This window comes from Pseudophryne corroboree, chromosome 5 (assembly GCF_028390025.1).
Source record: "Pseudophryne corroboree isolate aPseCor3 chromosome 5, aPseCor3.hap2, whole genome shotgun sequence".
Classification (NCBI taxonomy): domain Eukaryota; kingdom Metazoa; phylum Chordata; class Amphibia; order Anura; family Myobatrachidae; genus Pseudophryne; species Pseudophryne corroboree.
In genome coordinates, this window is record NC_086448.1 from 106864569 (window position 1) to 106889419 (window position 24851).

At 46.0% G+C, this 24851-nt stretch overlaps 1 protein-coding gene across 5 annotated transcripts in view; it reads right to left on the reverse strand.

Moving 5' to 3' along the window:
* NSUN6 (NOP2/Sun RNA methyltransferase 6) overlaps positions 1-24851 on the reverse strand; it is a 141792-nt gene that overhangs the window by 64933 nt on the left and 52008 nt on the right. For all 5 annotated transcript variants that reach the window (XR_010177597.1, XM_063921550.1, XM_063921549.1 and 2 more), the window contains exons 4-6: positions 20401-20480; positions 17882-17991; positions 15036-15189 (exon numbers count right to left, since the gene is read on the reverse strand). Coding sequence is in view for 4 of the 5 variants with exons in the window: in XM_063921550.1 (XP_063777620.1) it covers positions 15036-15189; positions 17882-17991; positions 20401-20480 (344 nt within the window). In the remaining variant the exon portion in view is untranslated. The remainder of the gene's footprint in view (positions 1-15035; positions 15190-17881; positions 17992-20400; positions 20481-24851) is intronic.

Here is a 24851-nt window from a genome sequence, read left to right on the forward strand (position 1 = left end):
TTAGCGCTCCAAGGGGGGCCGTTTTATTGCAACATAGGGCGCATTAGTGCTATAATTACTGGGTGTTCAAAAGTGTGTCTTACATAAGAATTCTGGAAGGCAGCAATGACCGGGGCCCTGTCTCTACCTCAGCCTTCACTGATCACTAATCAGCTCATTAAATTGGTATATTTCAATGTAGTATAGCCTCTTGTCTCGTAAGTTATACTCTTGTTACATGAGGTGGAGGGTCTCTGTAGTTATAGGCACCACCTTTGCGTGTGTATAAGGAAGTGGGGAGGATTGTAAGAACTGTACCAGGATGACGGGGCCAGCCAGCGTCTCGGTTGCTAAGGCAACCCGGCGGCGCAGGGCGAGTGACGTCATAGGAGAGGGACCAGCGACGGAGCGGAAGTCCGTGGCGCTGATCCGAGCGGGATGCACTGGCGGGCTTCTTCACAGCATATAAGGTAATCACTTGTTTAATGTATGAATGTTACTCACCTTGACAAAGGGGCGTGCGAGCCCCGAAACGTTGGTTTTGGATTTGATGTGAAATACACTTCAATTTGTCTACAAATCCCATGAGTGCCGCTGCTGTTTGATTTTGGATGACCACAGCATGTTTTCCAGAGGGCACCGGGGTATGGCTGTTTTGTGAGGGGCAGAGTGCCGTTCCACCCAGCGTTTGTATGTATGTGTATATATATATATATATATATATATATATATATATATATATATTTCACCAACCAAACACTCTCCTTCTGCGCTATTCTGAAAAAAATTAAAATAATAAAACGCAATCTTCCTTGGGGGGGGGGGGGGGGGCTGCCTAATTCACTAAGTCCCTTGTTAGGAGGGGCTGAACAGAATGTATGGAATAAAAAAAGGAAAATTGGCGCCCAAAGGTAATTACAACCTATGACCACAGAGAATCCAATGGGTTTCACAATTCTCATTAGTTTTAAGAACATAAGCATGAACTGTTCTCACATAAAAAAATATTTTATTAAAATATACAGAAGTAAAGAAGCATGTCCATCTTATTACATAGACAGAATGATGTAATTTCGCTTTGAATACTCCACCATAGGAGTTGATAGAGGAATGTCAGCAGCTTAGTGCAGTATCTTTATTCTTCCTCATGCAGTATTCAGAGATATCAAGTATAACAACCCAACGCGTTTCGTCTAGTGACTAGACTTCATCAGGGGTATGTCTGTAGGTATTAGCGCCTATCAGAATGTAAGCAAACAAGATGGATAATCAGGATTTTTCAAAGATCAATCTCAAAGCATCACAAACAAGGCTGCCGAGGCTTCCAGCCGTTCTCATACGTCCAACTGATAAAAATTAATCTACTTCCTACGTTTCTAATTTCCGAAAGGAAGGTGGAAACAACTTTCCAAGAAGACAGCCAGTAGTACTCAGATTGCAAGGATACTGGAGTACTACTGGCTGTCTTCTTGGAAAGTTGTTTCCTGTGTGAATCAGTTTGGACATCCTATCCGTATCTGTTTTTAACGCCAGTATTTGACCCTTGAGGTCCATTCCTGGCAGGATCTTGCTGTTTCCACCTTCCTTTCGGAAATTAGAAACGTAGGAAGTAGATTAATTTTTATCAGTTGGACGTATGAGAACGGCTGGAAGCCTCGGCAGCCTTGTTTGTGATGCTTTGAGATTGATCTTTGAAAAAATAAGAATTTACTCACCGGTAATTCTATTTCTCGTAGTCCGTAGTGGATGCTGGGAACTCCGTAAGGACCATGGGGAATAGACGGGCTCCGCAGGAGACTGGGCACTCTAAAAGAAAGATTAGGTACTATCTGGTGTGCACTGGCTCCTCCCTCTATGCCCCTCCTCCAGACCTCAGTTAAGGAAACTGTGCCCGGAAGAGCTGACACAACAAGGAAAGGATTTGGAATCCAGGGTAAGACTCATACTAGCCACACCAATCACACCGTACAACTTGTGATAACCATACCCAGTTAACAGTATGAACAACAACTGAGCCTCAGTAACAGATGGCTCATAACATTAACCCTTTAGTTAAGCAATAACTATATACATGTATTGCAGAGAGTCCGCACTTGGGACGGGCGCCCAGCATCCACTACGGACTACGAGAAATAGAATTACCGGTGAGTAAATTCTTATTTTCTCTGACGTCCTAGTGGATGCTGGGAACTCCGTAAGGACCATGGGGATTATACCAAAGCTCCCAAACGGGCGGGAGAGTGCGGATGACTCTGCAGCACCGAATGAGCAAAGGCAAGGGGTCCTCAGCCAGGGTATCAAACTTGTAGAACTTAGCAAATGTGTTTGAACCTGACCAAGTAGCAGCTCGGCAAAGCTGTAAAGCCGAGACCCCTTGGACAGCCGCCCAAGAAGAGCCCACCTTCCTTGTGGAATGGGCTTTTACCGATTTAGGATGCGGTAACCCTGCCGCAGAATGAGCTTGCTGAATCGTGTTACAGATCCAGCGCGCAATAGTTTGCTTTGAAGCAGGAGCACCCAGCTTGTTGGGTGCATGCAGGATAAACAGCGAGTCAGTTTTCCTGACTCCAGCCGTCCTGGCTACATAGATTTTCAAAGCCCTGACTACATGCAGTAACTTGGAGTCCTCCAAGTCCCGAGTAGCCGCAGGCACCACAATAGGTTGGTTCAAATGAAACGCTGATACCACCTTAGGGAGAAATTGGGGACGAGTCCTCAATTCTGCCCTGTCCATATGGAAGATCAGATAAGGGCTTTTACATGACAAAGCCGCCAATTCTGACACACGCCTAGCTGAAGCTAAGGCCAATAGCATGACCACTTTCCACGTGAGATATTTTAGCTCCACGGTCTTAAGTGGCTCAAACCAGTGGGATTTCAGGAAATCCAACACAACGTTAAGATCCCAAGGTGCCACTGGAGGCACAAAAGGGGGCTGAATTTGCAGCACTCCCTTAACAAACGTCTGAACTTCAGGCAGTGAAGCCAGTTCTTTTTGAAAGAAAATAGATAGGGCCGAAATCTGGACCTTTATGGACCCCAATTTTAGGCCCATAGTCACACCTGACTGTAGGAAGTGCAGAAATCGCCCCAGCTGGAATTCCTCTGTTGGGGCCTTCCTGGCCTCACACCAGGCAACATATTTCCGCCATATGCGGTGATAATGATTTGCTGTCACATCCTTCCTAGCTTTTATCAGCGTAGGAATCACTTCATCTGGAATGCCCTTTTCCGTTAGGATCCGGCGTTCAACCGCCATGCCGTCAAACACAGCCGCGGTAAGTCTTGGAACAGACAGGGCCCCTGCTGTAACAGGTCCTGTCTGAGAGGCAGAGGCCATGGGTCCTCTGAGATCATTTCTTGTAGTTCTGGGTACCAAGTTCTTCTTGGCCAATCCGGAACGATGAGTATAGTTCTTACTCCTCTCTTTCTTACTATCCTCAGTACCTTGGGTATGAGAGGAAGAGGAGGGAACACATAAACCGACTGGTACACCCACGGTGTCACTAGTGCGTCCACAGCTATCGCCTAAGGGTCCCTTGACCTGGCGCAATATTTTTTTAGCATTTTGTTGAGGCGGGACGCCATCATGTCCACCTGTGGCTGTTCCCAACGGTTTACAATCTGCGTGAAGACTTCTGGATGAAGTCCCCACTCTCCCGGGTGGAGGTCGTGCCTGCTGAGGAAATCTGCTTCCCAGTTGTCCACTCCCGGAATGAACACTGCTGACAGTGCTAGCACGTGATTCTCCGCCCATCGGAGAATCCTTGTGGCTTCTGCCATCGCCATCCTGCTTCTTGTGCCGCCCTGGCGGTTTACATGGGCGACCGCCGTGATGTTGTCTGATTGAATCAGCACTGGTTGGTTTTGAAGCAGGGGCTCTGCTTGACTCAGGGCGTTGTAAATGGCCCTTAGTTCCAGTATATTTATGTGTAGTGAAGTCTCCTGACTTGACCACTTTCCTTGGAAGTTCCTTCCCTGAGTGACTGCCCCCCATCCTCGGAGGCTTGCATCCGTGGTCACCAGGACCCAGTCCTGTATGCCGAATCTGCGGCCCTCGAGAAGATGAGCACTCTGCAGCCACCACAGCAGAGACACCCTGGCCCTTGGGGACAGGGTGATCAACCGATGCACCTGAAGATGCGATCCGGACCATTTGTCTAACAGATCCCACTGAAAGATCCTTGCATGGAACCTGCCGAAGGGAATTGCTTCGTAAGAAGCTACCATCTTTCCCAGGACTCGCGTGCAGTGATGCACCGACACCTGTTTTGGTTTCAGGAGGTCCCTGACCAGAGAGGACAATTCCTGGGCCTTCTCCACCGGGAGAAACACCTTCTTCTGTTCTGTGTCCAGAATCATGCCCAGGAAAAGCAGACGCGTCGCAGGAATCAGCTGCGACTTTGGGATATTCAGAATCCAGCCGTGCTGTCGCAACACTTCCCGAGAAAGTGCTACGCTGACTAACAACTGCTCTCTGGACCTCGCCTTTATAAGGAGATCGTCCGAGTACGGGATAATTATAACTCCCTTCTTCCGAAGGAGTATCATCATTTCGGCCATTACCTTGGTAAATACTCTCGGTGCCGTGGACAGACCAAACGGCAACGTCTGGAATTGGTAATGACAATCCTGTACCACAAACCTGAGGTACTCCTGGTGAGGTGGGTAAATGGGGACATGCAAGTAAGCATCCTTGATGTCCAGCGACACCATAAAATCCCCCTCTTCCAGGCTTGCAATAACCGCCCTGAGCGATTCCATTTTAAACTTGAACTTCCTTATATAAGTGTTCAAGGATTTTAAATTCAGAATGGGTCTCACCGAACCGTCTGGTTTCGGTACCACAAACATTGTGGAATAGTAACCCCATCCCTGTTGAAGGAGGGGAACCTTGATTATCACCTGCTGGAGGTACAGCTTGTGAATTGCCGCCAGTATTACCTCCCTTTCCCTGGGAGCAGCTGGCAAGGCTGATTTGAGGTAACGGCGAGGGGGAGTCGCCTCGAACTCCAGCTTGTATCCCTGAGATACAATTTGTACAGCCCAGAGATCCACTTGTGAGCGAACCCACTGGTTGCTGAAGTTTCGGAGACGCGCCCCCACCGCACCCGGCTCCGCCTGTGGAGCCCCAGCGTCATGCGGTGGACTTAGAGGAAGCGGGGGAGGATTTTTGTTCCTGGGAACTGGCTGCCTGGTGCAGCTTCTTTCCTCTACCCCTGCCTCTGGGCAGAAAGGATGCGCCTCTGATCCGCTTGCCTTTCTGAGGCCGAAAGGACTGTACATGATAATACGGTGCTTTCTTAGGCTGTGAGGGAACCTGAGGTAAAAAAGTTGACTTCCCGGCTGTTGCCGTGGATACGAGGTCCGAGAGACCGTCCCCAAACAATTCCCCACCCTTATAAGGCAAAACCTCCATGTGTCTTTTAGAATCAGCATCACCTGTCCACTGCCGAGTCCATAATACTCTCCTGGCAGAAATGGACATTGCATTAATTCTAAATGCCAGCAGGCAAATGTCCCTCTGTGCATCCCGCATATATAAGACGACGTCTTTTATATGTTCTATGGTTAGCAAAATAGTATCCCTGTCGAGGGAATCAATGTTGTTGTCTGACAGGGTATCAGACCATGCGGCTGCAGCACTACACATCCATGCTGAAGCAATAGCAGGTCTCAGTATAGTACCTGAGTGTGTATACACAGACTTCAGGATAGCTTCCTGCTTTCTATCCGCAGGCTCCTTTAGGGCGGCCGTATCCTGAGACGGCAGTGCCACCTTTTTTGATAAGCGTGTGAGCGCCTTGTCCACCCTAGGGGATGTTTCCCAACGTAACCTGTCCGTTGGCGGGAAAGGGTACGCCATCAGTAACCTCTTAGAAATAACTAGTTTCTTATCGGGGGAACTCCACGCTTCCTCACACAATTCATTTAATTCATCAGATGGGGGAAAAATCACTGGCTGCTTTTTCTCCCCAAACATAATACCCTTCTTGGTAGTAACCGGGTTAACATCAGAAATGTGCAATACATTTTTCATTGCAGTAATCATGCATCGGATGGCTTTTGTAGACTGTGCATTTGTCTCATCCTCATCTACACTGGAGTCAGACTCCGTGTCGACATCTGTGTCTACCATCTGAGCAAGCGGGCGTTTATGAGCCCCTGATGGCCTCTGAGGCGCCTGGGCAGGCGCGGGCTGAGATCCCTGCTGTTCCAAGGCTGCTGCGTCATCGAACCTTTTATGTAAGGAGTTGACACTGTCTGTTAAGACCTTCCACATATCCATCCAATCCGGTGTCGGCCCCGTCGGGGGCGACACCACACTTATCTGCCCTTGCTCCGCCTCCACGTAACCCTCCTCATCAAACATGTCGACACAGCCGTACCGACACACCGCACACACACAGGGAATGCTCTGACTGAGGACAGGACCCCACAAAGTCCTTTGGGGAGACAGAGAGAGAGTATGCCAGCACACACCACAGCGCTATATAACACAGGGATTTACACTATAATGAGTGATTTTTCCCAATAGCTGCTTATCATCCTATTTGCGCCTAAATTTATGTGCCCCCCCTCTCTTTTTTACCCTTCTTGTACAGGATACTGCAGGGGAGAGCCTGGGGAGCGTCCTTCCAGCGGAGCTGTGAAGAGAAAATGGCGCTGGTGTGCTGAGGAAGAAGGCCCCGCCCCCTCAGCGGCGGGCTTTTCCCGCGTTTTGTATAGCTTAATGGCGGTTTTTTTTACACATATACAGTTTTCTCTTCTGTCTTCTGGCTCTGCAAGGTGGACGGCGGCGCGACTTCGGGAACGGACGATCGAGGTCAGGCCCTGTGTTCGAACCCTCTGGAGCTAATGGTGTCCAGTAGCCTAAGAAGCACAAGCTAGCTGCACGCAGGTAGGTTTGCTTCTCTCCCCTCAGTCCCACGTAGCAGTGAGTCTGTTGCCAGCAGATCTCACTGAAAATAAAAAACCGAACAAATACTTTCTTTCTAGCAAGCTCAGGAGAGCCCACTAGGAGCACCCAGCTCTGGCCGGGCACAGATTCTAACTGGAGGAGGGGCATAGAGGGAGGAGCCAGTGCACACCAGATAGTACCTAATCTTTCTTTTAGAGTGCCCAGTCTCCTGCGGAGCCCGTCTATTCCCCATGGTCCTTACGGAGTTCCCAGCATCCACTAGGACGTCAGAGAAATCCTGATTATCCATCTTGTTTGCTTACATTCTGATAGGCGCTAATACCTAAAGACATACCCCTGATGAAGTCTAGTCACTAGACGAAACGCGTTGGCTTGTTATACTTGATGTTATCTCTGAATACTGTATGAGGAAGAATAAAGATACTGCACTAAGCTGCTGACATTCCTCTATCAACTCCTATGGTGGAGTATTCGAAGAGAAATTACATCATTCTGTCTATGTAATAAGATGGACATGCTTCTTTACTTCTGTATATTTTAATAAAATATTTTTTTATGTGAGAACAGTTCATGCTTATGTTCTTAAAACTAATGAGAATTGAGAAACCCATTGGGTTCTCTGTAGTCATAGGTTGTAATTACCTTTGGGCGCCAATTTTCCTTTTTTTTTTCCATATATATATATATATATATATATATATATATATATATACATACATATATATATATATATATATATATATATATTTATATATAAAACAGAAGGAAAACAGAAGCACACCAATCTAACAAAACAAAGAAACCAGAGGAACTAATAACAAATGTGAGTCACTTACTCTTCAGGCCACTCACCTCCTGATTGTTGCATCTGATTAAATAGCACGGAACTACCTTACTTGGACATTTCATAAACCATCCATTTTACCAACAAATGCTTGTACAGGTTGAGTATCCCATATCCAAATATTCCGAAATACGGAATATTCCAAAATACGGACTTTTTTGAGTGAGAGTGATAGTGAAACCTTTGTTTTTTGATGGCTCAATGTACACAAACTTTGTTTAATGCACAAAGTTATAAAAAATATTGTCTAAAATGACCTTCAGGCTGTGTATATAAGGTGTATATGTAACATAAATGCATTCTGTGCTTAGACTTAGGTCCTATCACCATGATATCTCATTATGGTATCTAATTATTCCAAAATACGGAAAAATCCCATATCCAAAATACCTCTGGTCCCAAGCATTTTGGATAAGGGATACTCAACCTGTATCTATATTATTGGAATTTTGTTTTTCACGCACAGCTGCACCAATGCAATCTTACCTACAAACACCTAAAAAATCTTACAGAACCACCATTGCTTCTTAAACCTCACAATCTTTTCATTACATACGGTCCAAATACATCTCAACACCCACTTTATCTACACTTCTGATTCATTTCATACTAAATCTACACCCATTGAGCCGACACTGCTTTTCTAATCTGCATTTCTGCAATTCTTCAACTCTGAATTCCTTACAGCCTCCACTCCTACTTCCACTTTCCCTCAACCTATTTACCTACTAAACACTATGTCAAGGCTTTCTTATACTCCCCACATTACTCCGTGTCTACCTAATCATGTGTCTTTATCCCCCCCCCTAGTATCCTACACCTCCTCCTCCCTCCCCTCCTCTGTCTCCCCTCCATCTCTCTGTATACTTTCCCCTCCTTTCCTGTTACCCCACTTTCACTCACGTCTACCCCATGGTCCTGCTACCTCACAACTCAGCCCTGCTCCCTCTCTCCCTTCCCTGTCACCTCCCCACACCCCCATCCACATCACACTGACCTCCCTTCCTACCCACCTCCTGCAGTTTTCCCTCCTAGCTCTGGCACCTGCACCATCACTACTCTCTCATCATCCCTGCACTCAAAGTTAATCTCTCCTCATCGCTTCAGCAACCCTGATAATCTCATTCACATCTCTCCCACAAACTCATACCCCCTATCCTGTGCCCTGTGGAATGCCAGATCTGTTTGTAACAAACTGGTCCCCACTCATGACCTTTTCATTTCCAACTCCCTCCACCTACTAGCCATTACTGAAACTTGGATTACGCCCTCTGACACTACTTCTCCTGCTGCTCTCTCTGCTGGGGGCCTCGCATTCACACACACACCCCGACCTGGGGGTCGCCATGGGGGTGGTGTTGGGGTCCTTTTACCTTCTAGTTACTCCTACCAACTCATACCACCAGAACTATCCCTTACATTCTCTACATTTGAGGTCCATACTATACGCCTCTTCCAACCAGTCCATCTTAGAGTAGCTGTCATTTACCGCCCCCCTGGCGTTGCTTCCAAATTCATCGAAAACTTTGCTTCCTGGCTTCCTCACTTCCTCTCTTCTGACATTCCTTCCATTATCCTAGGCGATTTCAACATCCCTATTGACATCCCCACACAATCCCCTGCCTCTAAACTCCTTAACCTCCCCTCTTCACTTGGTCTCTCCCAGTGGACCTCCTCACCCTCCCATGTTAATGGGAGCTCACTGGATCTGGTCTTCACACACCGCTGTGATATTTCTGATTTTTCAAATTCCCCATTTCCCCTCTCTGACCACCACCTGCTCTCCTTTAACCTATCTCTCTCGACTTCCCCATCTCTACCTCCCAAGGCTACCATCACTAAGCGTAACATTGAGGCTATTGACACCACATTCCTTTCCTCCCTGTTTGACTCGCTTCTCTCTCCTATTCTCTCTCTCTCATGCCCTGAACAAGCCACTTCCATATACAATGCATCCCTTACTTCTGCTCTTGACTCTGTTGCTCCACCAACCACTATTCACCCTCGCAAATTAACACCTCAACCCTGGCACACCAAATGCACCAGATATCTGCAAAAATGCTCACGTACTGCTGAGCGACACTGGAGGAAATCGCGCTCTAAGGCAGACTTCCTCCATTTCAAACTTATGCTCTCATCCTTCAGTGCTGCCCTTTCTCTTGCTAAACAGTCATACTTCAAGAACCTCATCTCCTCCCAGTCTTCCAACCCCCGGCGCCTCTTTGCCACTCTCAACTCACTCCTCTGCCCACCTCCACCTCGTCTCCCTTCCTCACTCTCTGCTCTTGACTTTGCCACTTACTTCACATCCAAAATTGACTCCATACGTAAGGACATCACATCACACCAGACCATCAGTAGCCAGCTTTCCCCCATCCCTTACCACCCCTCCCCATCCCTCCCACCTACTCTGTCCTTTTTCTCCCATGCAACTGGAGAGGAAGTCATGGCCCTCATTCGTTCCTGTCCCCTCACCACCTCCCCACTTGACCCTATCCCCTCCCGCCTCCTCCGCTACCTCTCTCCTTCTGCTTGTTCCCACGTTTCCCACCTTCTCAATCTCTCCCTCTCATCAGGCACTGTCCCCTCTGCCTTCAAGCATGCACTCATCTCTCCTATTCTTAAAAAACCTACCCTTGATCCAAACACTCTCTCCAACTACCGACCCATCTCTCTCCTCCCTTTTGCCTCCAAACTCCTTGAGCGTATTGTCTACAACCGCCTTACTGCCTTTCTTTCCTCACACTCACTACTTGACCCATTCCAGTCTGGCTTCCGTCCTCTCCACTCCACTAAAACTGCCCTTACAAAAGTATGCAATGACCTCCATGCTGCTAAATCTAAGGGACACTACTCTCTACTTATTCTACTTGATCTCTCTGCTGCTTTTGACACTGTGGACCATCCTCTCCTACTGCAAATCCTTCACTCCATTGGTCTGCGCGACACTGCCCTCTCTTGGCTGTCTTCCTACCTCTCTGACCGTTCATTCTCTGTCTCTTCTCATGACTCCACCTCCCCCTCACTTCCACTAACTGTAGGTGTACCCCAAGGTTCTGTCCTTGGTCCTCTCCTCTTCTCTCTCTATACGTCCTCACTAGGTAAGCTCATTAGTTCTTTTGGTTTCCAATATCATCTCTATGCTGATGACACCCAAATCTATCTTTCCTCTCCAGACCTCTCCCCTGCTCTCCTCACTCGTATCTCCAACTGTCTCTCTGCTACCTCTTCCTGGATGTCCCAGCGCTTTCTTAAACTTAACATGTCTAAGACCGAACTGATCATCTTTCCTCCCTCCCGCATAACCTCACCTCCTACACTCTCATTATCTATTGATGGCACTACTATCTCCTCTAGCCCCCAAGTGCACTGTCTTTGAGTAATCCTTGACTCCTCCCTCTCCTTCAAACCACACATTCAGCACCTCTCACAAACCTGCCGTTTTCATCTAAAAAATATTTCCAGGATCAGACCCTTTCTGACCCAGGATGCTACGAAGACTCTTATCCACTCACTGGTCATCTGCAGACTGGATTACTGTAATCTCCTCCTGACTGGTATTCCTGACAAACACCTCTCTCCACTCCAATCTGTCCTCAATGCTGCTGCCCGGCTCATTTTCCTCACCAAACGCACTACGTCTACCTCTCCTCTCTTACTAGACCTTCACTGGCTCCCCTTCCCTTTCAGAATCCATTTCAAGCTTCTCACACTCTCTTACAAAGCCCTCACCCACTCCTCTCCCATCTACATCTCTGATCTTATCTCCCTTTACATTCCCACACGTCCTCTTCTGCTCTGCTAATGCACGACGACTTTCCTGCCTACGGATCACCTCCTCCCACTCCTACCTCCAAGATTTTTCACGTGCTGCACCACTTCTCTGGAATTCCCTACCTCTCCCCCTCAGACTCTCCACCTCTCTACAAAACTTCAAACGGGCTCTCAAGACCCACTTCTTCACCAAACCCAGCCAAATCTCATCCTAACCCTCTGTTCTACACTCTCCATGTACCCCATCTGTGTCACCCCTGTCTGTCTACCCCTCCCCTTTAGAATGTAAGCTCTCACGAGCAGGGCCCTCTTCCCTCATGTGCTTATCCTTTCTTACTTTAATAATCTTCAACTGCATCAACTCCAGCAGTCTTCTGCCACCTGATACTTATTCCAGTGTCATCTGCTGATGTAACTATGTTTATTTACCCTGTACTTGTCCTATACTGTCATCAACTGTAAGTTGCTGTTTTCCTGTTTGATTATTCATGTACTCTGTAATTGGGCGCTGCGGAACCCTTGTGGCGCCAGATAAATAAAGGATAATAATAAGAATAATAAAATAATTATTTATATATATATATATATATATATATATATATATATATATATGTGACAGTCCCCCAATAAGGCCCTTTGGAGAGACAGAGAGAGAGTATGCCAGCACACAGCCAGCGCCACCGGACACTGGAAAAAAATCCCAGTCAGTACAGCGCTTTTATAAATATACTCAGTGCGCCAATTATATGTGCCCCCCCCTCTTTTTTGCCCTCTGTACTTGTGTTCAGCAGGGGAGAGTCCGGGGAGCCAGCTTCTCTGCAGCGTGCTGTGGAGAAAATGGCGCTGGTTAGTGCTGAGGAATCAAGCTCCGCCCCCTTACCGGCGGGCTTCGATCCCGCTCAAATCTTTATACTGGCGGGGGTTTTTACAATATACTGCCTCCGCAGTATATATCTATGCCAGTGTCCCTAGAGGGTTAATAATTGCTGCCCAGGGCGCCCCCCTGCGCCCTGCACCCATACAGTGCCTCCAGTGTGTGTGTGTGTTGGGAGCAATGGCGCGCAGCGTTACCACTGCGCGTTACCTCATAGAAGATCAGAAGTCTTCTGCCGCCTTTGAAGTCTTCTATCTTCCGGTTCTGTGAGGAGGACGGCGGCGCGGCTCCGGGATGAACGGCGAGGGTGAGACCTGCGTTCCGACCCTCTGGAGCTAATGGTGTCCAGTAGCCTAAGAAGCAGAGCCTATCATTGAAGTAGGTCTGCTTCTCTCCCCTCAGTCCCACGATGCAGGGAGCCTGTTGCCAGCAGTGCTTCCTGAAAATAAAAAACCTAACAAAAAGTATTTTTTCAGAGAAACTCAGTAGAGCTCCCCTGCAGTGCACCCAGTCTCCTCTGGGCACAGGATCTAACTGAGGTCTGGAGGAGGGGCATAGAGGGAGGAGCCAATGCACACCCATCTAAAGTCTTTAGAGTGCCCATGTCTCCTGCAGAGCCCGTCTATACCCCATGGTCCTTACGGAATCCCCAGCATCCTCTAGGACGTAAGAGAAACTAGAGATGAGCGGGTTCGAATGTAACGCCAGAATTAACGCCAGTTCGGTTTTCTCCGGATGTTTCTTATTGGCTATCCAAAACACATGATGTCCGTGAGCCAATAAGATGCCGTTTTGAGAACCGAATAAATCAGAGTAAAACCGAACCCGCTCATCTCTAGCCGAAACACAATCCGCAAAGGATTTATTTGTGGTGGTTAATTTAAAAAAAAAAAAAATTATTACTTTTAGTTCACTGTCATGCAATTTTAAATAATTGCGGACACTCATAGGGATGTGACTAGCCCTCCAAAAAAGCCTCAGCATTAAAGGGGATAAACAACTGCAAATGTACATGACTCCAATTGTATGTAAATAAATGTGGAAAAAAAAGGTGATTTAATACAGGTGTTGCAGTAACAAACCTCTTTATACTTGAAATACACACATGCCATTACTAAGCTTTGCTGAAATTGCACTAAAGACCCCTCGATCTCACCCCATAGTGATGGATACAGAGTAGCGCCATGTCATCTGTGGTTTGTAGTGTGTGTGTTCTTTAAAAAAATTCCTGTTTGTCTACATTACATACAGTATATGAGAATCAAATAAAAATGAGCAAACAGCAACTGAGTATTAGTAAAACGTAGCAAAGATTATTAAGACTAGTCAACGTTGCGGTCTATCCATGAGACTAACATGCAGCTAAACTTGGAAAGTCACGTTGTACACATAAAACAATGATCTGTGACATATGTGACAAACAACATCATACTACAACAAGACTTACCACTATTGTCCCACTCCTCCTAGATTGTAAGCTCCTTGGAGCAGGGCCCTCCTCCCTGCTGTTCTCACAGCCCTCTTCACTTGCACTTCTATTGCAGCTCTCTCCTACTCAGCGACTGTCTATACCTGTATTTCCTCTCTCTTAACCATTTATCTCTTCCTATGGCTGCCCGTCCCCAGTAGTATGATGATTACTCCTTTGCCTTCTTATATCTCAGCTGTAGTGTGCACTGAGAACTGTGCTGCTAATTGTTACCTGTGCTCTGTTTTAGTTTTTCAGTTACTGTAAAGTCAAGTTCTGTGTATCCTGTATTGTTCTAATGTCTGCCGTATGTACAGTGCTGAGAAACACTTGTGGCGCCTTATAAATAAAATGTAATAATAATATTCCCAGCTTCATGGATAGACCACAATGTTGTCATTACGTTTTTTGCTACTTTTTTGCTATTCTGCTACTTCTTTGTTGATCTGCTGACATTGTTGTGCAAAAGTACAGCGAAACCTTTGCGCGAGTTGCATCATTAACAGAGCACATTTCGTGCTACTCTACTGAATCTGTGTCGCGCTGAGAGCAAACTAACTAAGGACACATCTGTACCCTACAATGGTGCTGGGAAAAGGGCAACACGTTGTCTCTGTGGGGCTAATTCAGACCTGATCGCTGCTGTGCGTTTTCGCACAGCAGGCGATCAGGTCTGAACTGCGCAGGCGTCGCAGTGCGCCGGCGCATGCCAGAGATGCTATCAGCATCTCAGCCCAGTGATCGCCTCTGCCTGATTGGCATAGGGCAGCGGTTTTGGAGGCGCAGTGCGGGCAACGCAGCCATGCCCGGACCGTGCGTGGGGCAGGCCACGGCGGCTGCGTGACATCACACGCGGCCGCTGCGACCTGGAGAACGACGGGTAGCTCCCTGCCAGCGCTGGTAGGGAGCTACTCCAAAGGTACAAAAGCATTGCCGCCATGTGATGCTTTTGTACCTGTGCGGCGTGGGGAGGGCAAGACATGCGGGGCGGACTAGCCCTGTGCTGGGCATCTCCACGTAGGTCAGGGTGGCTGATCGTAGCCGTGCAAAATTTTGCATGGCTACGATCAGGTCTGGATTAGGCCCTGTGTACAGTTATACAGTTTCTATGTCTAGGTATAGACCGTATATATTGTTATACAGAATTAGGCTGGCCGCAGCTTGTCCAACTTACTTTACTGGGCTGTTTGAGCAGAAGATTTCTGAGCGGCTCAATTCAGAAATTCCATTCCCGATGAAGACTTTAGTTCCATCAAACTCTGTAGCGCCCCGCCTACATTTCCCTTCCACATCAGAGTACACCGACACATTGTCACCCGTCTTCATCCCTGTAAGAGAAAATCCAATTCCTTTAAAAGGAGCTACTGTACCATTATTACAGCAACATTCTGAAATGTAAAGATGGAAACAATTGGGCGCTCCACGTAATAACGCAAAAAGGATAGTAAGAGGGTTTTTCACATTTTCCGCACGTAGACCGCTGTTCCTAAATTGCCCTTTGCATACATACTCTCTTCTCCAATTACTATATGTGACCCCAGCCAGGGGGTCAGTTGTTTAGTGCTTTGCCAGATCCTTTTGTGGACGGAATTGCAGTAGTTTAAAAAATAAAGATGCCTTTTGTCATTATGGGGGGAATTCAATTAGGTGAGGGATTGTAGACGGTAAACTCGCACACTTCACCTTCATGCGCGCACCTGAGATTTGCACAATTCAATTAGAAATGCCAATATGCACTACTGGCAGAGGGGGTGTGCAAATTTTGTCCATACTTAGTAGCCATGGACGTGCGGTGAGATAATTGACTCAGGAGACAATGGCTAGTACCAGAGCCAGATTTACACGCAACATATGAGCCAAAGGGTGCATGTGGGCATTATACACAGGTGCAGCAGGATATACATGTGGGCATTATACACAGGTGCAGCAGTATATACTGCAGGAAAGTTTGGTGAGGTTTGATCAGAGATGTGTGGAAAAAATAGGCAGGGGGGGGCACTGTCTCACCTGCCATAGACTTTTTACTCCAAAGTTTGGAGTACAAAAATGATTAGAATAATGCGAAGAAGATATTTCTAATATAGGGGTCTATTTACTAAGCCAATGGTTCTCAAACTCGGTCCTCAGGACCCCACACGGTTCACGTTTTCCATGTCACCCAGCAGGTGCACTGTGAATCACCAACTGTCACATTTTAAAAATCAACAGGTGACCTGCAAAACATGAACTGTGTGGGGTCCTGAGGACCGAGTTTGAGAACCTGTGTACTAAGCCTTGGCTGAAGATAAAATGTTTGGAGATAAAAAAAAAGCATCAACCAACAGCTCCTAACTGTCATTTTTCTCTATTTTTTCTGCAATTTAAAGCTTATGGCACATATTATACACTCTGACTTCTTAGGGTCCAAAAACAATTGTAATAACTTTTGACCTAGACATGCGGGGAATTCAGTTTGGTGCGAGTTTGATCCGGCAAAGCAAATTCACACAGTAAATTCACCTGTTTTTGTCCGCACCCCCCTGGCAGGTGAAAATGTAGAAAGGGCTTTATTTTCAAGTAAAATGTGGGGACTTGCTTCAGAACCCCTTGGACACCCCCTTTCCTAATGACTTATTAGACATTTGGTCGTTTTTAATTAGCTTAATTGGGCCAATAATTACATGTAATTTTTGGGGTGAAAACAAGTAAATGACCTCAAATTACCCCAAAATCAACATTTTCATTAGTTTATGCACCCCAAAATAAATGACATGATTTCAATGAAAATATTTGCCTTTTTCATAAATGTTTTTTTTGCTTTTTTTTAAAGCGGCCTCAAATAGCCTTTTTTTACTACTTTTTTTTGTTTAATTCCTTCGTGATTAAACAGAATTTATAAGCTTTTTACATTATTTTATTTTGTATTTAAATGCACAAATTTTAAAAGCGTCTAGTACTTTCCTTTTAGATTGTAAGCTGGCAAGAGCAGGGCCTTCTCCCGTCGTGTGCATTTCCTTCTCTTACTTACACTTCCTACTCCCTGTGATGTCACCTGACCCCTGGTTTTCCATACATGTCCTATATTATCTTGAACTGTAATTGGGCGCTGTGGATTCCTTATGGCACCATATCAATAAAGTATAATAATACTAATAATACTAATAATAATAATATGCCCACTAACAGCCTTCTATATGGTCCTACTAAGCAGTGAGTTGAGGCAGAGCCTTTCTTATCATACTAACGTATACGCTAGAGTTTTGACTATATAAAGCGTATGGGATCTATTTACTAAGCCTTGGAGAGAGATAAAGTGGACAGAGATAAAGTACCAGCCAATCAGCTCCTAACTGCCATGTCTCAGGCAGGGTTTGAAAAAGTACTAAATTTACCTTATTGTAATTGTTTATTTATATAGCGCTACCAATGTATACAGCGCTATACAGAGAACATGTCATTCATATCAGTCCTAGTCCCACTGGAGCGTATAGTCTAAATTCCCTAACATACAAGCGCAACTACACACAAGTATTCATTTTGGCAAAATCCAGTTAACCTACCGCTATGTGCTTGGAGTGTGGGAGCAAACTGGCATACCCTGAAAAACCCATGCAACCATGAGGAGAACATATAAACTCACACAGATGGCCCACGACTGGGAACTGAACACATAACCTCAATGGTGTGAAGCAGTAATACCATTGTGCTGCGGAATTCTCCCCTGCACTGCTGAACCCCTCCCTGTCACTCCGCCTTAAAGGTGCATTCAGCAGTAGTATCAATGCCACCACGCCCTTACAGCTGAGCTCCGAGTGATGCATGCAAACCAGAGGAATGAGAGGAACAGGCAAGTATTCACCATTGGATGACACTCTGTTCGCTAATAATTGTGGCAGCAGGATTAGTTTGCCAACATGAGACACAAGACACCTTTTCCATCATTTTTGGTGACCCTGTCTCATGGTCTGAAGTTAAAAAACGCTTTAATAACAAGGGTTCCCCTGTGCTCAATATTTACAGGTCCACCAACGTTGCTCTCACATTTTGAAGCCGACAGAATCCCAGCAGAGTAGACATGGGCTCCTCTAAGAACAGCATTTCCACACTGGGCTCCAACGATGACTTGCACCGGATGTCTCTCTAGTGTTTTCCTAAATAAGGACACAATATCGGACATATGGTCTATGTTATATGGAGTATAATTGTCAGCCCCTGTACATAGTAATCACACATAATGCACAATGATTATACTAGCCGTGGTCCCATGCTGATAATAGGAAATCGCAGGTGGGCTTCCAGTTGCCCGGAAACCCTCGTTGCCCACAGCATGGCCAGCAGCCACTACATGCAGTATAAGTGCGGAATGGAACTACTGCTCAATTATCGCACCAGAGAGAGAATCTGGTGAGTGGCTTACCTTGATCACTGGATCTGCATATGTCTAATGTACTGTATTACATAATCTGAACTTTGTATGGGGCACACTGTAGCTTGTCACATGCTCATTATATAGCCATCATAGACTGGTGACAATCGCTCTACAATCAAATACCCACTGAGCCAACCACATGATTCTAATAGCAAGCTTTAAGATAACGACGACGTAACCCAAAGCTGGTTACAGCTTTATCGTCTTTCTTCTACAGATCAACAATCCCCGCAGATCAGTTTACTAGCGCTGTGCGCCTAGTGATCACACCCCCTTCTCAGTGTGAACCGGGCATCGGTTCATTTTCCAGAAAGTAATTTAGGGAAGCCTATTAACCAGTGGGTTACGTGTGTGATCTGTAGTCGGGTTTAGTATGAAAAACCTACAATCAAAATCCCAATGGTCAAAACCCCAAAAACCAATTGACCGACAGTCAAAATCCTGACAAGGTCAAAATCCCCACATTTAAAATACCGACAAGGTCAAAATACAGATATTTAAAATGTCGACAGGCTGAAAAGTTGACACAAGGGTTTTAAAAAAAAATTGTGTATGTCGACATAGGTTGACATGAACACCGTATAAGTGTACCGCGTCCCCTCATATGGCTCGCTGCACTCGCCATGCTTTGGGCACGGTGCCTTGCTGCGCTCGCCATGCTTTGGGCACGGTGCCTCATTGCGCTCGGCACACTATTATATTCCCCCTCCAGGTCCACTGGGATGGTAAAGTATGAACAAGTCGGTTTCAATGAAAAACTCATGTCGCCTTTTTGACCTGTCAACATTTTAAATGTCAGTATTTTGCCCTTGTTAGTATTTTAAATGTTGGGATTTTGACCGTCGGTCAATGGTCGTCGGGATTTTGATTGTAGGTAAATTGACCGCATCCCCTGCAGTCTTATCCACCAGCTGTTAGGGAGGGTGGTATTCATGTGACTGGCGGTCGGGAGACCGATGGTCACATGACCTCCACCAACATCCCACCCCCTCACTATCCCGACGGTCGGCATGCTGCTGGGATCCTGGCGTCGGTATGCTGACCGGTGGTCTCCTGACCGCCGGTCAGCCATACCACACCCGTTAGGGATGTGGCACCACCAACTATATGAACCAGGAACAGCCTGTGAGTGGCATTGGAGTATAGCTCATTGTAAGTACAATTTTGCAGGAACCTTTCATCAAACTGCGTTCCCCTAATGTCCACTGGCTCCTAGATGGGTGAAAATACTGCCCTGCATAGCAAATAAGTCATCTATATATATATATATATATATATCTAACTTACAGGGGGTACAGTTGCACTGCATGTGTTGTTCTCAGTAAATATGAAAGTAGAAAAAAAAACAGTGGCGTAAGTAGGGCAAGGACGGCAGTACACATGCGCACCCGGAATCTGCACCCAGGGCACTTTTATGGTTAGAAGAATGCAAAAGTTTCAGCTCTCATTTATGACAATCACATGTATCCCACATCACACTTATGTGTAGCTGCAGGAAAGAGTCAGACGATGGGAAGCTGCAGAGAAGAGGAACCGCACCAGGTCGGAGCCTGGAAGGGAGGAGATGTTGGAGGAAGTGGGGAGTTCCTAGCAAACAGGGTTGCATCAAGTGTCAGCGAAAGGAGCAATGGACATAAAGGTACGGTGCAGGGGAATGTCCAGGGCGCACTGAAGGGTTTGGAATTCCTGGGCTTTAGGTATGAGATCTATTGGATCTCATATTGGTTGTATATTGTTGTGACGTTACAACTGAAATTTGCCTACAGTATTCAAGTCAGAATTGTGAACATTCATTACACAACAGCGTGTGTGTGTTGTATTCAAGGTTGTCGCACTGACGTCCTGCCTAGCTCTCACATTCCTATAATCTGCGTCTGTGCTTATTTTGTGGCTCATTATAAGAATTTTCAAGAACAGTTTTTAAGGGGTGCCATGTTTTTATGTTCCCTGGGCACCACTGAAGAAAGGCATTGTGAATTATACAGAGAGGAAACAGTTTCCGTTACATACAGAATGGAAACACACTGAGAACTGCATGCAGGACAGTGGAAGCATACAGCAACTGGGATCAGCAATAAACATACATATGTATTCAGTAACACATGAAACAAGAAATACAAGGCTTACCCACCTTGGGCCAATCACCGGAATTAATAAAAGGTCATTAAGTTTGGGATGTTGCTGAATTGGGATAATGACTCCAGGAAATTGCTGTAAAGTAATTAAAAATATCATTAAATAAATAAGTCAAATATTTATGGAAATAATGCATAAAAGTAATGATGCAGAGCTGGATGTAATTGTGCCCCAAATTGCAGCCGTAAAACGCGTTCCCCGGAAAGTAACATATGCTATGAAACACAGATGTGACCTTACTAGCCTTTGCTAAAATCGTGCCCTTATCTCTTGTAATGGTGATGGACACAGTGGCATGCCGTGCTATCGGCCGTTTGTAATGTGCAAGTTCTCTGAAATGATTCCTGTTAAACACTCAAGTAAATTGTGAATATTCGAAAAAGACAGCCAAAGTTACAGAAAAGTAGAACATTAGTAAACAATAAGTATTTGACAGCAGTATATGTGGGTCTGTGCCAGTCTGTATCAGCTTGCAATAGTGCCAACTAGTGATGAGCGGGTTCGGTTCCTCGGAATCCGAACCCCCCCGAACTTCACCCATTTTACACGGTTCCGAGGCGGACTCGAATCTTCCCGCCTTGCTCGGTTAACCTGAGCGCGCCCAAATGTCATCATCCCGCTGTCGGATTCTCGCGAGATTCGTATTCTATATAAGGAGCCGCGCGTCACCGCCATTTTCACTCGTGCATTGGAGATGATAGGGAGAGGACGTGTGCAGCGTTCTCTCAGTTGTGTACAGTGTGCTGCAAGTATCTGTGCTCAGTGTGCTGCAAATATCTGTGCTCAGTGCGCTTGCAAATATCTGTGCTCAGTGTGCTGAAAATATCTACGTTCTCTGCCTGAAAAACGCTCCATATCTGTGCTGCATTGTAGTATATAGGAGGACAGTGCAAAATTTTGCTGACCAGTGACCACCAGTATTATATCAGTACGGTACAGTAGTCCACTGCTCTACCTTTCCTCTGTGTCGTCAAGTATACTATCCATCCATACCTGTGGTGCATTTAAGTTTTGCGCAGTAGTAGGAGGACAGTGCAGAATTTTGCTGACCACCAGTATATAATATATAGCAGTACGGTACAGTAGTCCACTGCTCTACCTACCTCTGTGTCGTCAAGTATACTATCCATCCATACCTGTGGTGCATTTTAGTTGTTGTGCGCAGTATATTTAGTAGGAGGACAGTGCATAATTTTGCTGACCACCAGTATATAATATATAGCAGTACGGTACAGTAGTCCACTGCTCTACCTACCTCTGTGTCGTCAAGTATACTATCCATCCATACCTGTGGTGCATTTAAGTTTTGCGCAGTATATATAGTAGGAGGACAGTGCAGAATTTTGCTGACCACCAGTATATAATATATAGCAGTACGGTACAGTAGTCCACTGCTCTACCTACCTCTGTGTCGTCAAGTATACTATCCATCCATACCTGTGGTGCATTTAAGTTTTGCGCAGTGGTAGGAGGACAGTGCAGAATTTTGCTGACCACCAGTATATAATATATAGCAGTACGGTACAGTAGTCCACTGCTCTACCTACCTCTGTGTCGTCAAGTATACTATCCATCCATACCTGTGGTGCATTTAAGTTTTGCGCAGTAGTAGGAGGACAGTGCATAATTTTGCTGACCACCAGTATATAATATATAGCAGTACGGTACAGTAGTCCACTGCTCTACCTACCTCTGTGTCGTCAAGTATACTATCCATCCATACCTGTGGTGCATTTAAGTTTTGCGCAGTAGTAGGAGGACAGTGCATAATTTTGCTGACCAGCAGTATATAATATATAGCAGTACGGTACAGTAGTCCACTGCTCTACCTACCTCTGTGTCGTCAAGTATACTATCCATCCATACCTGTGGTGCATTTTAGTTGTTGTGCGCAGTATATATAGTAGGAGGACAGTGCATAATTTTGCTGACCACCAGTATATAATATATAGCAGTACGGTACAGTAGTCCACTGCTCTACCTACCTCTGTGTTGTCAAGTATACTATCCATCCATACCTGTGGTGCATTTAAGTTTTGCTCAGTATATATAGTAGGAGGACAGTGCAGAATTTTGCTGAACACCAGTATATAATATATAGCAGTACGGTACAGTAGTCCACTGCTCTACCTACCTCTGTGTCGTCAAGTATACTATCCATCCATACCTGTGGTGCATTTAAGTTTTGCGCAGTGGTAGGAGGACAGTGCAGAATTTTGCTGACCACCAGTATATAATATATAGCAGTCCGGTACAGTAGTCCACTGCTCTACCTACCTCTGTGTCGTCAAGTATACTATCCATCCATACCTGTGGTGCATTCAAGTTTTGCGCAGTAGTAGGAGGACAGTGCATAATTTTGCTGACCACCAGTATATAATATATAGCAGTACGGTACAGTAGTCCACTGCTCTACCTACCTCTGTGTCGTCAAGTATACTATCCATCCATACCTGTGGTGCATTTTAGTTGTGCGCAGTATATATAGTAGGAGGACAATGCATAATTTTGCTGACCACCAGTATATAATATATAGCAATACGGTACAGTAGGCCATTGCTATTGATATATTACTGGCATATAATTCCACACATTAAAAAAATGGAGAACAAAAATGTGGAGGGTAAAATAGGGAAAGATCAAGATCCACTTCCACCTCGTGCTGAAGCTGCTGCCACTAGTCATGGCCGAGACGATGAAATGCCATCAACGTCGTCTGCCAAGGCCGATGCCCAATGTCATAGTAGTGAGCATGTAAAATCCAAAAAGCAAAAGTTCAGTAAAATGACCCAAAAATCTAAATTAAAAGCGTCTGATGAGAAGCGTAAACTTGCCAATATGCCATTTACGACACGGAGTGGCAAGGAACGGCTGAGGCCCTGGCCTATGTTCATGGCTAGTGGTTCAGATTCACATGAGGATGGAAGCACTCATCCTCTTGCTTGAAAAATGAAAAGACTTAAGCTGGCAAAAGCACAGCAAAGAACTGTGCGTTCTTCTAAATCACAAATCCCCAAGGAGAGTCCAATTGTGTCGGTTGCGATGCCTGACCTTCCCAACACTGGACGGGAAGAGGTGGCGCCTTCCACCATTTGCACGCCCCCCGCAAGTGCTGGAAGGAGCACCCGCAGTCCAGTTCCTGATAGTCAAATTGAAGATGTCACTGTTGAAGTACACCAGGATGAGGATGTGGGTGTTGCTGGCGCTGAGGAGGAAATTGACAAGGAGGATTCTGATGGTGAGGTGGTTTGTTTAAGTCAGGCACCCGGGGAGACACCTGTTGTCTGTGGGACGAATATGGCCATTGACATGCCTGGTCAAATTACAAAAAAAATCACCTCTTCGGTGTGGAATTATTTTAACAGAAATGCGGACAACAGGTGTCAAGCCGTGTGTTGCCTTTGTCAAGCTGTAATAAGTAGTGGTAAGGACGTTAACCACCTAGGAACATCCTCCCTTATACGTCACCTGGAGCGCATTCATCAGAAGTCATTGACAAGTTCAAAAACTTTGGGTGACAGCGGAAGCAGTCCACTGACAACTAAATCCCTTCCTCTTGTAACCAAGCTCCTGCAAACCACACCACCAACTCCCTCAGTGTCAATTTCCTCCTTAGACAGGAAAGCCAATAGTCCTGCAGGCCATGTCACTGGCAAGTCTGACGAGTCCTCTCCTGCCTGGGATTCCTCCGATGCATCCTTGAGTGTAACGCCTACTGCTGCTGGCGCTGCTGTTGTTGCAGCTGGGAGTCGATCGTCATCCCAGAGGGAGTCGGAAGACCACTTGTACTACTTCCAGTAAGCAATTGACTGTCCAACAGTACTTTGCGAGGAAGATGAAATATCACAGCAGTCATCCTGCTGCAAAGCGGATAACTCAGGCCTTGGCAGCCTGGGCGGTGTTAAACATGTTTCCGGTATCCACCGTTAATTCACAGGGAACTAGAGTATTGCTTGATGTACTGTGTCCCCGGTACCAAATACCATCTAGGTTCCACTTCTCTAGGCACGCGATACCGAGAATGTACACAGACGTCAGAAAAAGAGTCACCAGTGTCCTAAAAAATGCAGTTGTACCCAATGTCCACTTAACCACGGACATGTGGACAAGTGGACCAGGGCAGACTCAGGACTATATGACTGTGACAGCCCACTGGGTAGATGTATTGCCTCCCGCAGCAAGAACAGCAGCGGCTGCACCAGTAGCAGTATCTCGCAAATGCCAACTCGTTCCTAGGCAGGCTACGCTTTGTATCACCGCTTTTCAGAAGAGGCACACAGCTGACAACCTCTTACGGAAACTGAGGAACATCATCGCAGAGTGGCTTACCCCAATTGGTCTCTCCTGGGGATTTGTGACATCGGAAAACGCCACCAATATTGTGCGTGCATTACATGTGGGCAAATTCCAGCACGTCCCATGTTTTGCACATACATTGAATTTGGT